Source organism: Sinohyriopsis cumingii, chromosome 6, assembly GCF_028554795.1.
Source record: "Sinohyriopsis cumingii isolate HCF-2022 chromosome 6, ASM2855479v2, whole genome shotgun sequence".
Classification (NCBI taxonomy): Eukaryota; Metazoa; Mollusca; class Bivalvia; order Unionida; family Unionidae; genus Sinohyriopsis; species Sinohyriopsis cumingii.
In genome coordinates, this window is record NC_142966.1 from 95,099,965 (window position 1) to 95,113,827 (window position 13,863).

General features: G+C 33.1%; 1 protein-coding gene across 2 annotated transcripts in view; it reads left to right on the forward strand.

Moving 5' to 3' along the window:
• LOC149797472 (kelch-like protein 26) overlaps nucleotides 1-13,349 on the forward strand; it is a 60,897-nt gene extending 47,548 nt beyond the window's left edge. Inside the window, exons 9-10 of one of the 2 annotated variants that reach the window (XR_016421829.1) lie at nucleotides 9,231-10,911; nucleotides 11,265-13,349. Coding sequence is in view for 1 of the 2 variants with exons in the window: in XM_089962282.1 (XP_089818408.1) it covers nucleotides 9,231-9,276 (46 nt within the window). In the remaining variant the exon portion in view is untranslated. Of the gene's footprint in view, nucleotides 1-9,230 lie in introns of both variants that reach the window. The other variant, XM_089962282.1, reaches the window with a different exon arrangement.
• Nucleotides 13,350-13,863: the final 514 nt, after the last annotated feature.

A 13,863-nucleotide genomic window follows, 5' to 3' on the forward strand; every position in this document is an offset into this window, starting at 1 on the left:
CAGTCGGCCCCAGCTGAATAAAACATAATAATATAATTGTAAATGAAACCTCATGCACTTACCAACCAGATTGGTTCGTTCATCAGTCTACAGTCTACATGATATTCCACAAGAAGATTTCCATGTAGTGTTTCAATGCAGTAATGATAGTAACGCTTGCCAGATTTCCAGGACAGAAAATATAAAATTCCAAGAAAGCCATAAATCAGTAATTTCCTCAGTCACTAAACACGTCATTAGAACTGTACCCGGCAGGCCTATTTTACTGCATAGTGTCATATCGTTGCCTACCACAGATAGTTTTCCAAATTAGAACTGATGAAAGTTAAAATTTAACCATATACAAGATATTAATTATTATTGCTATTTTCATATAACATCCATTGATTAGATGTGATGATACAGTATGATTTTGTTTCTATTTTCTCGTGCATAGAGCTTGTGTACTTAGGGTCGACAGGTTACCCTGTTGCCCTCATTAACATATTTGTCTTAATGCACATTTACAAAATAAAAGCACATGGCTCAAGACATTCATTGTGCAATACTTGCAACACATAGCAATTAGAACTTAGTTCTTTTTCTTGAATCTTTTGTTTCTTTTCAAAGAGCAGCATACATAGCTAGAATCTACCATGATAATTATTCATATTTTCATAAGAGTGCAAAACCTTATGACTTATATAATAATAATAATAATGAGGACTTTGTATAGCGCCTAATCCTTAGAAGCTTTAAGCGCTTTACAACTGTTACATTAGACAACATCTGTAACATAAAAAACATATATAATGATATGATTACAAAAAACAAACACTGTGAAATTAGAAAACAAAAAAAACATGCTGAAAATGTTTAAGGTAGGAAACATTATTAGGTCTTTAAGTTTGTTCTTGCAGTCCAAATAAGTGAGTTTTAAGAGCACTCTTGAATGTGATCACATGTCTTTGTGTCTAAGTTCAGTGGGCAATTCATTCCATGTTGCTAGGCCCTGGTATGCAAAAGAACGTCCATATGACTTTGTTTTCATAGTGGGAATAATGAGTATACAATTGTCAGATGGGGAGCGTAAGTATCTTGCTGGTGTGTACACATGGGTGAGGTTGGATAGGTATGTTGGACTGGAGTCCATCAGTGAAACGTAGCACAGAAAACAAATTTTGTATTTGATTCTGGGTCGAATGGATAGCCAATCTAGGGTACTGAGCAGCAGGGAGGTGTGCTCTGATCGTGGTACTCTAAGTATGATCCGAGCAGCTGTGTTTTGAACTTTCTGAAGTTTCTGGATCTTGATAAATACTACATTTTTTTGGCAAAAAGAGGTCTCTGTTACCTTTAGTTCCTGCATTAGTGACTTTGTTGAAGTTTTGTGTTCATGGTCAGTTTATTGGGTGCCATTTATTAGAATCATGTAACTTGACAATCGTATGTATTTCAGTTAGTAATAAACAAAAAGGTTAGCTACATTTTATTTAGGCTTTACTAGCATGGATTTGTGTTTTTTTCTTATGTCCACATACCCTAGCTTACAAAGATGGCCTGTTTTGACCAGTGCAGTTGGAAGTAGGAAGAACTCAAACAGTTAGAAAGACTTAAGCACTGTTAGAATAACTGTATATTATGAAAGGTTAACTTCAAGCAGGCTGCATTCAGTTAGGAAGACCTTAGGCACTGTTAGAATTACTGTATATTGTGAAAGGTTAACTTCAAGAAGGCTGCATTCAATCAGGAAGACCTTAGGCACTGTTAGAATTACTGTATGTTGTGAAAGGTTAACTTCAAGTAGGCTGAATTCAGTTAGGAAGTTAGGGCCGTCCATTTAGTATGTATGTATGGAGGGGGAGGGGTGTTAACCCAAATGCATAGGCTTGCATATGGGAGTGGTCTACTGATAATGTATGTACACATAGGAAACATAGTGGTTGTGGGGTGAAACCTTGATAATAATTTGCCTAATATGTAACCCAGTCAGCATTTTAATTTTAGCAGACATTAGACAAACTTGTTAAAGTTACATAGCTTATTTTTTTGATGCAGCTAGACATTCAGTGTCGGTGTACTATCTGTTTTTTTAAACATGTTAATATTAATCCTTGATCTTTTCTGCGTGGATTAAATATAGGCCAGTCTATAGAATTTGGGGTGGGGTAGGTGCGTCAAGTGTACATATGCAAGTGGGGTGTGTGTAAAAAGGTATGCATGGGTACAGAGAGGGTGGGGTGGGGTCAAGCTCTGCATACATACTATATGGATAACCCCTTAATCACTGTTAGAATTATTAATTATTGTGAAAGGTTAACTTCATACAGGCTGCATTCAGTTAGGAAGACAGACATTAGGCACTGTTAGAATTACTATATATTGTGAAAAGTCAACTTCAGACAGTCTGCATTCAAGTTGGGAAGCCGTTAGGCACTGTTAGAATTACTATATATTGTGTAAGGTAAACTTCATACAGACTGCATTCAAGTTGGGAAGCCATTAGGCACTGTTAGAATTACTATATATTGTGTAAGGTAAACTTCATATTGACTGTATTCTGTTAGTAAGACATTATGCACTGTTAATGATGGAGGCAGCTTATTACCAATAAATGGCTTGTGTTTTCATTAAAAAATTTAATGGTGGACAAATGCTGACACATCACCTAATTTAAAAACCAATATTATTTGCCCTTAGAAAATTTGATTTAATCATGTGGTTAAGTAAATCACTCGTGTAAACAGCTTTCAAAGTATTTTAATAGTAACTAGATTTTCCAGGCCTTCCATTGGTAAGCTTTTATGTGCATTTAACAAACTTAACAAACTTTTGTTTTAGCAAGTTATGTCATGGCTGTTGGTTTGTACCACCTAGTGTAATTCACTGACGTGTAGGATTGTTAGCCTATCACTAAGCTAATTCCCTTTATTAAGCCTTGTCAGTCATCTTAAAGGCAGCCCAGGTTAACTGTGTATTGTACATGTGAAGGATTAGGAATTATATGAGTGGACTGTATGCATAGCTATCATACTGGTTGTCACTCCCCAAATTTCTTAAAGCCACCCAGTAAGACACCAAACAATAATATTTTCTGAAACTGGTTTTAAAGAGAAAAATATAGTAATTCACATTTTTTTGAAAAGAATTATTATTGTACGTCAACTTTGACATAATAGAAAAAGATATTTTTTATTGTCTAGTCTTTTATGCCTTGTCACAGGAACCAACATTTCATACAATAAGATCATTTTATTCTGAATTTATTTTCTGCATGAGTTTTTACAGGGGCTTTTGGATTCTATTAAAAGCTTCATATTGGCAAGCTGTGTAACCTTGATTACATTCTGGTTTTACAATGTTTTTATGCTTCTTGTACAGAAAACGCACACTTTTATTTTATAATTTCAAATTCTTTTAACCACAGGAAGTGCACAGTTTTCCTATAGAGGTGATTGTATCTAGGACATTGACAGCTTATCCCCATCATTGTGGTCTTGGTCATTGATTTGTCATGCACACTTGTTTCTATGTTTGTACACGTATGTCCTTTTGTGAATGTACAAGGAGGAGAAAGAGAGGGAGAGATAGACTGACCACATGCAAATTATTGCATTGTTACATATTTATGCTAGAATAAACAGTAACACAAGAAGGAGTGAAAACAACAAGCTTTGAAAAATATAACAATTTATTTCCCTGGAAAAATACTGTAAAAATGAAAAAATATGAGAACTTACGGTTTCCAGAATCAAATCCAAAAATAATACAAGAATAATCCACGAATAAAGTTTTTGCAGTCCTAATATTGAAATGTTCTAATGATTTCAAGCTTGAGTCCCGACGAAGAATCCAAGATGGAAGGTGACGACGTATCCTGTAGCCTGTACTGTGTTGACCTCTACAGTTCCTTGTACAAACACAATAATTTATCCTCCGGTCTTGGAAATCCAAACAGAATTTTTAATAAATGTCCTTGTTCAAGAATACAGTATGAATACAATAATATTTCCAGAGAAACTAATTAATCTTTGAGAGTCCAAATAATTTGGAGAAAAATTAACTGATAACTCAAAAACTCAGAAGTTCATTTTTGGTCACAACTGAAGAAAACAACTTGACATAAGTGTTTAAAAGCCCTGGACTGTCAGATCTCTCTCTCTCTAAACATCACTATTAATACTAAGTATTTTTGCAATTTTGGAAATGCCTAATTGCGAAATATATTGCGAAATAAAGGATGACATGACCATGTTTACATGTAAAAGTCACATAGGTCCTGTATGTCCTTGATAAGAACCAATCATTTTACTTCTGTAAAAAGTTGTTTACTTGACCCTCAATTAAGGCCAGAAACTAAGTCAAAAATAGAAACAAGTGTTTCTATTATAAGGTATCTAAGGAAAACTCGGGTCAAACTGAATTTTCTGGAAAATATCAAATTCCTTGTAAAGAAAATTACATTATATTGACATGTAAAGAAAATAAAAAGACTCAAAACCCCACAAACAGTCAAATAAAACAAACACAAATTAAATCAAATATATGTAACAGCATAATATTATATATTGAGACTGCTAGGGTTTTAGTTATCATTTAATGGATCTGTGAATGGGGCTATATACCATATAGTTATTAATGGATCTGTGAGAGTGGGGCTGTATACCATATAGTTATTAATGGATCTGTGAGAGTGGGGCTATATAACAAACAATTGCTAATGGATCTGTGAGTGGGGCAGTATGCCATATAGTTCTTAATGGATTTGTGAGAGTGGGGCTATATACTGTATAGTTATTAATGGATCTGAGAGTTGGACTATATACCATACAGTTATTAATGGATCTGTGAGGATGGGGCTATATACCATATAGTTATTAATGGATATGTGAGTGGGGCTGTGTGCCATATAGTTATTAATGGATCTGTGAGAGTGGGGCTGTATGCCATATAGTTATTAAAGGATCTGTGAGAGTGGGGCAGTATGCCATATAGTTATTAATGGATATGTGAGAGTGGGGCTATATAACAAATAGTTAATGGATCTGTGAGAGTGAGGTTATATACCATATTGTTATTAATGGATCTGTGAGTGGGGCTATATACCATACAGTTATTAATAGATCTGTGAGAGTGGTGCTATAAACCATACAGTTATTAATAGATCTGTGAGAGTGGTGCTATAAACCATACAGTTATTAATAGATCTGTGAGAGTGGTGCTATAAACCATACAGTTATTAATGGATCTGTGAGAGTGGGGCTATATAACAAACAGTTATTAATGGATCTGTGGGTGGGGCTGTATGCCTTATAGCTATTAATGGATCTGTGAGAGTGGGGCTATATACCATACAGTTATTAATAGATCTGTGAGAGTGGTGCTATAAACCATACAGTTATTAATGGATCTGTGAGAGTGGGGCTATATAACAAACAGTTATTAATGGATCTGTGGCTGGGGCTGTATGCCTTATAGCTATTAATGGATCTGTGAGAGTGGGGCTATATACCATACAGTTTTTAATGGATCTGTGAGAGTGGGGCTATATACCATATAGTTATTAATGGATCTGTGAGAGTGGGGCTATATAACAAACAGTTATTAATGGATCTGTGAGAGTGAGGCTGTATGCCATATAGTTATGAATGGATCCATAAGTGGGGCTATATAGGGGGTTTCATGGTTAGTATCTCCCCTTGAAAACAATTAAGATGGCAGATGTAGATCAATAAAATGTGACAGACCGCTCACATCATGCAAGCAGGATTGATATCTCACTATCTTAAAAAGAAATTCTATTAATATTTGATCTTTTTTTTTTTACATCTTTTATTTTTCCCCCACTAACTTACTGCTCCCAGCTTTCAAATAAATATTATCTGCCCATTTCAGAACTTCATTATCTTTCCATTACTACCTTATGCTCTAGTTTGTATTATTTGATTGTGCGAAAGCATATCGCTGCGTAAAAAGTTCTTGCCATTTATCTCACTTGAAGAATAATGAAAATATGTTTATTTTGTACAGATTCAATCATAGCAGTTAATGGAGGTTGAATGACACCGAGAAAAAATTTATAACTTCTTGAAGGTTTTTTATATTGATTTAGACTGTTGCTTTATTTTTAATGTTCATTATATTTTTCATGAAATAACTTGAGTTTTTTCAAAATGCACAAATGTCAGCCACGCTTGAACAGACAGGCACACATACGAGTCTCTTTGATGATTATTTTAATTTTATTTCCTTGAACGGTTGGTAATTTTAGAGTACAGTTTGGAGAAATATCGATGTTAGACACACTATGCATGTATATGACATTTGTGGCTCTCACCTATCTGTCTGTCTTCTTTCATCTGGTGCATGGTATGTATATCATCGAATGAATGTGTGTTTGCATACGTATATTACATAAACATACTTCTGGTTAAAAACGAGTACAGCATGATACTAATTTAGAAAGAGTGACTGATAGATAAAGGCAACAAATATGAATATTTATGAGTATCCATTTATTATTGACTTGTATGTTCTTACAAGAAGTCTCTTTTTTAAATCATACTGTTTGCAATTTTAAATCTGGTCACGTGGATCAATATTGATTTAAAAGGCCAACCAAAGTATTATCACGGAATCTGTGAAATAATTGGATCTTTAAACTTACATAGTTGATGCAAGGAAAGTTAAACAGAATTAAACTAATTTTAAGAAGGCTGTTCTAGATCAATTTGCTGGTGGCAGTCAGAAATGTTGTCAAAAGACCACAGCAAATTTGAGAGTTATTATGTGTCAGCATAAGCAAAGAAAACTCATGCTGAAAGTTATTGCATGTACCGTACGATATTTGATGTTTCAAAAGTCAAAAAGAAAATGAAACAACAAAAAAAACATCACTGGGCATGTTATTTAATCTGAATATTGTACGATATTTACATCCAAATATGAATAAATATTCCGTCTACATTAATTACACTCATTTATTGTTATGAAAGCTAATATAATTATTGCTTTGTTGAGTTCCTCTGAATACATTAAAATACTGTGTTCCATTTAAAAAAATAATTCTGGTTTAAAATATTCAGCATTACAAATCAGTTGACGTATCGAATTCGTGTTATAATTTTCTTAACGAACTTGTGTTATAACTTTCTTAACACGTGTTATAAACAAACTATTAGCCTAGCAAAAATAACTGAGAAAGAAGGATATATCAACATATGAAAAATGCAAATTGTTAAGATTGTTTTCGTTAAAGTTATATAACCAAAAATGTGCAATAAATGTTTAAAATTGGAGAGCAGAATGAAATGTTCCTACAAATGTATCTGAAATTATGGATAATGAATTTATATTATCAGGTATGGACAGTGTGTTTAATTTAATTATTTGATATCATTTAAGTATGGAAAGTAAATATTATTTAATTATCTGATATAACGTAAGTATGGACACTGAATCTAATTTTCTGATTTAATGTCTATAATTATTCTCCTAGTATGAACAAAGGATGTTTGGCATATATGATTGATTCATTGGTTTAACCATAATGATCTGTAGTACAGCTAAGATACCTTCTTTTGTTGACTATGTTTCGCTAACCAAGTGTAGAAAGGTGTTGACTATGTTTCGCTAACCAAGTGTAGAAAGGTGAACTATCCGGAACTGGAAAATTTTTGTGGGCATGCGCATTGGAGCTAAGAGAGGTAATTTTAGACGCTACCATCAGTAACTTCTTTGCAACCGTGAAAACCCCCTATACCATATGTACCAGAACTCGTTAAGTTTGGTCAGATTGCAAGCACCAGTGGCCTAGATCTTGTGTCCATAGCTCTGTACAGTTTGCTAGAAATGAGCATTAGAATAAACAACATAATTCCTAATTATGGAATGGCAGATCAGGGTCTATGTTCACAGTTGACCACTATGCATTGGACGATTTTAAAAATAAAGTTGCTTTAGGGGCCAAATTAATCATGCAAAAGACGTTTTACTTGATTGGTCAGCCTGGTGATTTGTTGACTTTTTTTGGTTTGTCTGGTGACTAATTGTTTGATTTTTTTGGTCTAGTCACCAGATGTTGATTGTTAGTCTGGTGGCTAGTTATTCTCGACTGGTCAGTCTGGTGACTAGTTTGCCAAATGGCAGTCAGTATCTGTAGCACTAACAAATGAAGCATCAAATAGAATTCAGAAAGAAATGTAGCATCACATAGTATTTCTTTATTAAACTCTTCAAAAAGTTGTTAAAAAAATATGTTGCTGGTGTTTAAAGCGTCATGGTTGAGAAAAGTCAGTCTGTTTCAGATTTTGTTTGAATTGTGAGTGAGAATAAGTTAATTTACCCATTATAAAATATGTTATCATCATCATCACAGTCGTGTAATTATATATGTGCAAAGCAATAATAGCTACATAGTTATATAATCAGTCTGAGGAAATGGAAATCTGTATGTATGTCCATCCCATTTCTGGCATGATTTAAGATAGGACATTCTGGATGTGAATCCAACATCCTAACACCTACCTACCACTACTTTACAATGTTACTGGAAAGAAAAGAGAATTTAGTCACTACTTCTCAAAGTACCTGGATACAGCCAGTATTGTATGATACATTGCATAAATATATTGGGTCGTCGCTGTGTCAGTTATTTGATTTGCAAAAGTAACCATTGTATTCCTCCAATGTTTATATTGGCAATATTTATACCGTTTCTAAAATCATTATGTTATTGTGAAACTGATTTTGTTCATTTTCATGGGTAAAATCATACAATTTGAATACATCTCCCAAATTTGTCACGTACAAGATTACTGTAATCCACCCTATAAATTAAAGCATCACTGATTTAAATCACTGATGTTAGTTTTGTGTACCATAGCATGAGTTTTACTGTTGAATAGCACTATTATACTAAAACAGAGGACCTGGAAACAACTATTAGCACATCAAAAACAATATCTGTTTTTGCCAGTTGCTTAACTTGCTTAAATCAGAAAGTTTTTTGAGAGGATTATGATGAAGGGGGGGGGGATCAATATATGCATATATGGTTATTTTTGTTACCCATGAACTGAAACTACGTGTTCATAGGAAATATGCTTGGTCAAATTAGATGTTTAGAATTTTATGTTGTGACCAGATGACTGCTATGTATGGGTGACCATTAGGACACGTATTTGAAATGTTTGATATTAAATATCTTCTATAGTTATATGCTTTAATGAATTTTTTACATTCCTTTTCAGATGGGATATGGACACCGATTTTCGTGGTGTTGATGGGCTGAACTAGTTATTCATAAACAACAGACCTGTGTTCATTTGTACACGACAATGTGATGGATGAAAATCTTTTTTGATGATTGAGAACACTTGTGTATGTCAAACAAGATTAAGATGCAAACATATTAGAAATTATGAAAATTTATTGATATGTCACCTTTTATGAACTCTGCCTTATCTACCTCCACTGAAAAAATCTGAGTCATTTTGCATGTGATTCTTTTCATTTTAAATACAAGATGCTCAACAGAAGAAAGGGTAATATACAAACATCCGTGTGTCTTTGTGATATAGCATATTTATTCCAAATGTGTTGTCAAAGGTCTACAGATCTTGTATGTTATGTTCCTGTGGCCCTACAGAAATATATACTGTTTTTAAAAAATATAAAACGTTCCTTCATTATTGACAGGTAACTTTATAAAAAAGAATCATTTTTATGGGATTAAAAACTAGTCTAAAAATTCAGAGCCAAATCTTGACAGAAGTCAATGCTACAAGTAATTAACCAGTTGTGTGCATTACTGTACCAGTGGTTTTAATACGTAAAGTTGGTATTGATGGACATTAGCGATGTAGGCAATGGCAGACATTATCAGCACTTTGTGAATAGAGTAGTGCGTGTACCATATATAGTCAGACATAATTGTATATTTACTATATACAGAGAATTGCTAGGTTAGTATATGCATCATGTTTAGGCTCTTCTAGGCAGAAAGGCTGGTAATGTATCGTATTTGGGGAATTACTAGTCAGGTAGATTTGTGCATGTACCATATTTGTTTCTGGAAGCCAGATAGTATCATGCACTTAGTACCAAAATGGTGGTTATGTAGTAAGGGCTTCACAAGGTTCCTGTCAATATTATATAGATCATTGATGCTTTATAATAAAACAAGAAATGTTGCATTACATTAATAATAGAAAAAGAAAACATTTGTTTCAGTGAAAAGTCTCAATGCATTCATTTCTTCAGGCACCAAAATATTTACAAAGACATGTGGTATAGGTAACTAATGTTGTCTGCTGGACTTAAGTTATATGAAATATAATGATGTAATTCTATGAAAATGTAACCAGTCATAGTTGAAATGAAAGTATAATGATGTGATACTATGAAAATGTAACCAGGCATAGTTGAAATGCAGCATAATGATGTAATACTATGAAAATGCAACCAGGCATAGTTGAAATGAAAGTATAATGATGTGATACTATGAAAATGTAACCAGGCATAGTTGAAATGAAGCATAGGGATGTAATACTATGAAAATGTAACCAGGCATAGTTGAAATGAAAGTATAATGATGTGATACTATGAAAATGTAACCAGGCATAGTTGAAATGAAGCATATTGATGTAATACTATGAAAATGTAACCAGGCATAGTTGAAATGAAAATATAATGATGTAATACTGTGAAATGAAAATGTAACCAGGCATAGTTGAAATGAAGCATAGTGATGTAATACTATGAAAATGTAACCAGGCATAGTTGAAATGAAGCATAGTGATGTAATACTATGAAAATGTAACCAGGCATAGTTGAAATGAAGCATATTGATGTAATACTATGAAAATGTAACCAGGCATAGTTGAAATGAAAGTATAATGATGTAATACTGTGAAATGAAAATGTAACCAGGCATAGTTGAAATGAAGCATAGTGATGTAATACTATGAAAATGTAACCAGGCATAGTTGAAATGAAGCATAATGATGTAATACTAAGAAAATGCAACCAGGCATAGTTGAAATAAAACATAGTGATGTAATACTATGAAAATGTAACCAGGCATAGTTGAAATGAAAGTATAATGATGTAATACTATGAAAATGTAACTAGGCATAGTTGAAATGAAAGTATAATGATGTAATACTATGAAAATGTAACCACGCATAGTTGAAATGAAAGTATAATGATGTAATACTATGAAAATGTAACCAGGCATAATTGAAATGAAGCATAGTGATGTAATACTATGAAAATGTAACCAGGCATAGTTGAAATGAAGCATAGTGATGTAATACTGTGAAATGAAAATGTAACCAGGCATAGTTGAAATGAAGCATAGGGATGTAATACTGTGAAATGAAAATGTAACCAGGCATAGCTGAAATGAAGCATAGTGATGTAATACTATGAAAATGTAACCAGGCATAGTTGAAATGAAGCATAGTGATGTAATACTATGAAAATGTAACCAGGCATAGTTGAAATGAAAGTATACAGCTTTAACATTGATCTGAAAGTGAAATGAATCTCACTAACTAAAATAATTAAAATCCATAAAATAGAGATAAACATATAACATTTTTACCACAAAAGGTTACAGATGTATACTTGTACATTTTATACAGTTGTAAAAGTTTAATACAGTTGTATAAAATGTGTAAATATATATGATTTTATATTATTTGCTAGTAAGTGTAGCCAACTCTGTTGTAAGCATTTTAGCTGATTTAATTTCGTTTGACTTACTTTGTTAGTACAAGATAGTGATGAACGCTTTTTAGAGTTTTCTGAACCTCTGACATTAACCATTCATTTCTATGAAGTTTTGGCTGATATTATACACATTTTTTAAACCTCTACAGATGTCTTTCATATGAAGGTGATTTTGTATCCATGCATTTGATTGTCTTTTACCCATTGGTCAGTGTGAACTTTAGACATTTTTTTGCACCCCCTAACCTTTATTTTTCAATTTAGAAATGTAAATCTGTTGATGTGTAAAAAAATTAAGAGTTTGTGAACAATGTTTTAATAAGTTTTTCAGTTATGTAGTGTAGAGATTAACACCTGGCAAAAGTTACACACATACATTTTTAAGAATTACAAATGAACATGATTGTCAAACTGAAAACATTTGGCTTATAAAGTCTCATGTCCAGTATTCCTCATTCATGTCTATTCTACCCTTCTGTACAATATAAAGGGAGATAACTATTTTACCCTGGAATTTGACTGTGATGTTCATGCTGAGGTTTTGGATTTTTAAAAGTGTGGTTTATATACCAAAAACTTTTTTTTTAGCTTGTAAAGATTTTAACACTTTTTTTTAAAACCTGTATCTTTGTTTTATGTCTTTTGGGAATATCTAAACTTATGCACTATATAGGCTACAGTGTCCCAATGTGCAAATTTTAACTCCTGTGTTTTTTTTGGATAACAAAATGTAGTTGGCACAATATAGCCAATTGTGTGGTGATGTGCTCTTAACCCTAATAGATACATATCATTTTTAATAAGAAGTTTCTGCACTGATGAATTTTTATTAAAATATGATTTATTCAAACACAAGTTTAGACTAACCAGATGCAAATAGTTAAGCTGATCAGATATCCTGGAATTCAGGCAAACAATTTTCCATACATGACTTTCTTCCACATCCAGATTTATGTCAGCCACTGCAGTATTTGGGTTTTTATACTGTATGCACTTGAATAGCGACTTTTGGGCAGATTAAACAACCAAAGAAATGTGCAATTTAAAGTATGTTTTACACAGCATTTTTAAACAAAATATTTTTAACAATTTATTTATCACTAATGCTACTTTAAATTTAACCTTTTTAAGGCATTGCTTGAATCTTTCTGTTCAATGAAATTGTAGTAATGATGTTATTATATATATTCTCTTATATTTCAAGTCCAACTGCAAACTTCACATTCCCAAATCTGTATTGCTTAATGCATCATTAGGTCTAGGTCTGTGTAGTTTGTTACTGGTAATCCGAAGAACAGAAAACATAGACCTTGTTCTGGTGGTGCATTATGCAGGTTGTAGATCAGGGTCTATGTTGTTTGTGTTCAGACTCAAAATTATAAGTGAGTATTTATGGTTGTTATAAGTACATGTAAATGTTATTATAACTAGATGTATGCCAAGTATACAGTGAGCTTGAAATACTATAGTTGTAGTAAACCTTTATTTATTGATACTAGCATGTATTAAATGCAATGACTTCATTACAGGCAGTATCACTGTGAGGCAGTATATTCCAGTGGACATCATTGTAATGGAGGAGTTTTGTACTGAGACTTTTATGCTTAATGAAATAAAGACAAATTTTACGATCATTGTATCTTTTGTTCTAACTCTACTGGTCACAGACCATAATAGCTTATGGGATGACCTGCTGTCCATCATCCTGCCATCTATTAGCACATGTTTCTTGTGCTATTCCTCTAATCTCTAATTGGTCATAAATGAGCATGGTGATGCTTGGACATCCAGGATGAAAATTATAGTGGCCATCTTGAAAATCTTGTAATGGCTACTCCTTATGAATGGACAAAGGGTTTTCATGAGAAGACTCATTTTGATGTCTAATTGGTTGAAATGAAATTGTGCTGATTTTAATTAAGATATAGTCACCATTGTGGCCTATTGAAAATTTTGTTATTGCTATGCCTCATGGACTGATGGTCATATTGACACTGGGTTTTCACCAAAACATTTCAGGGGCCCCGAGTGGCCGAGTGGTCTAAAGCGCTCTTCGTTACGGATCACTGCCATCTCACCTCTGTCTGTGGCGGTTCAAGTCTAAGATTCAGCCAATGTAGGTATATGAGAAAGCTTGCCAGTAGCTTC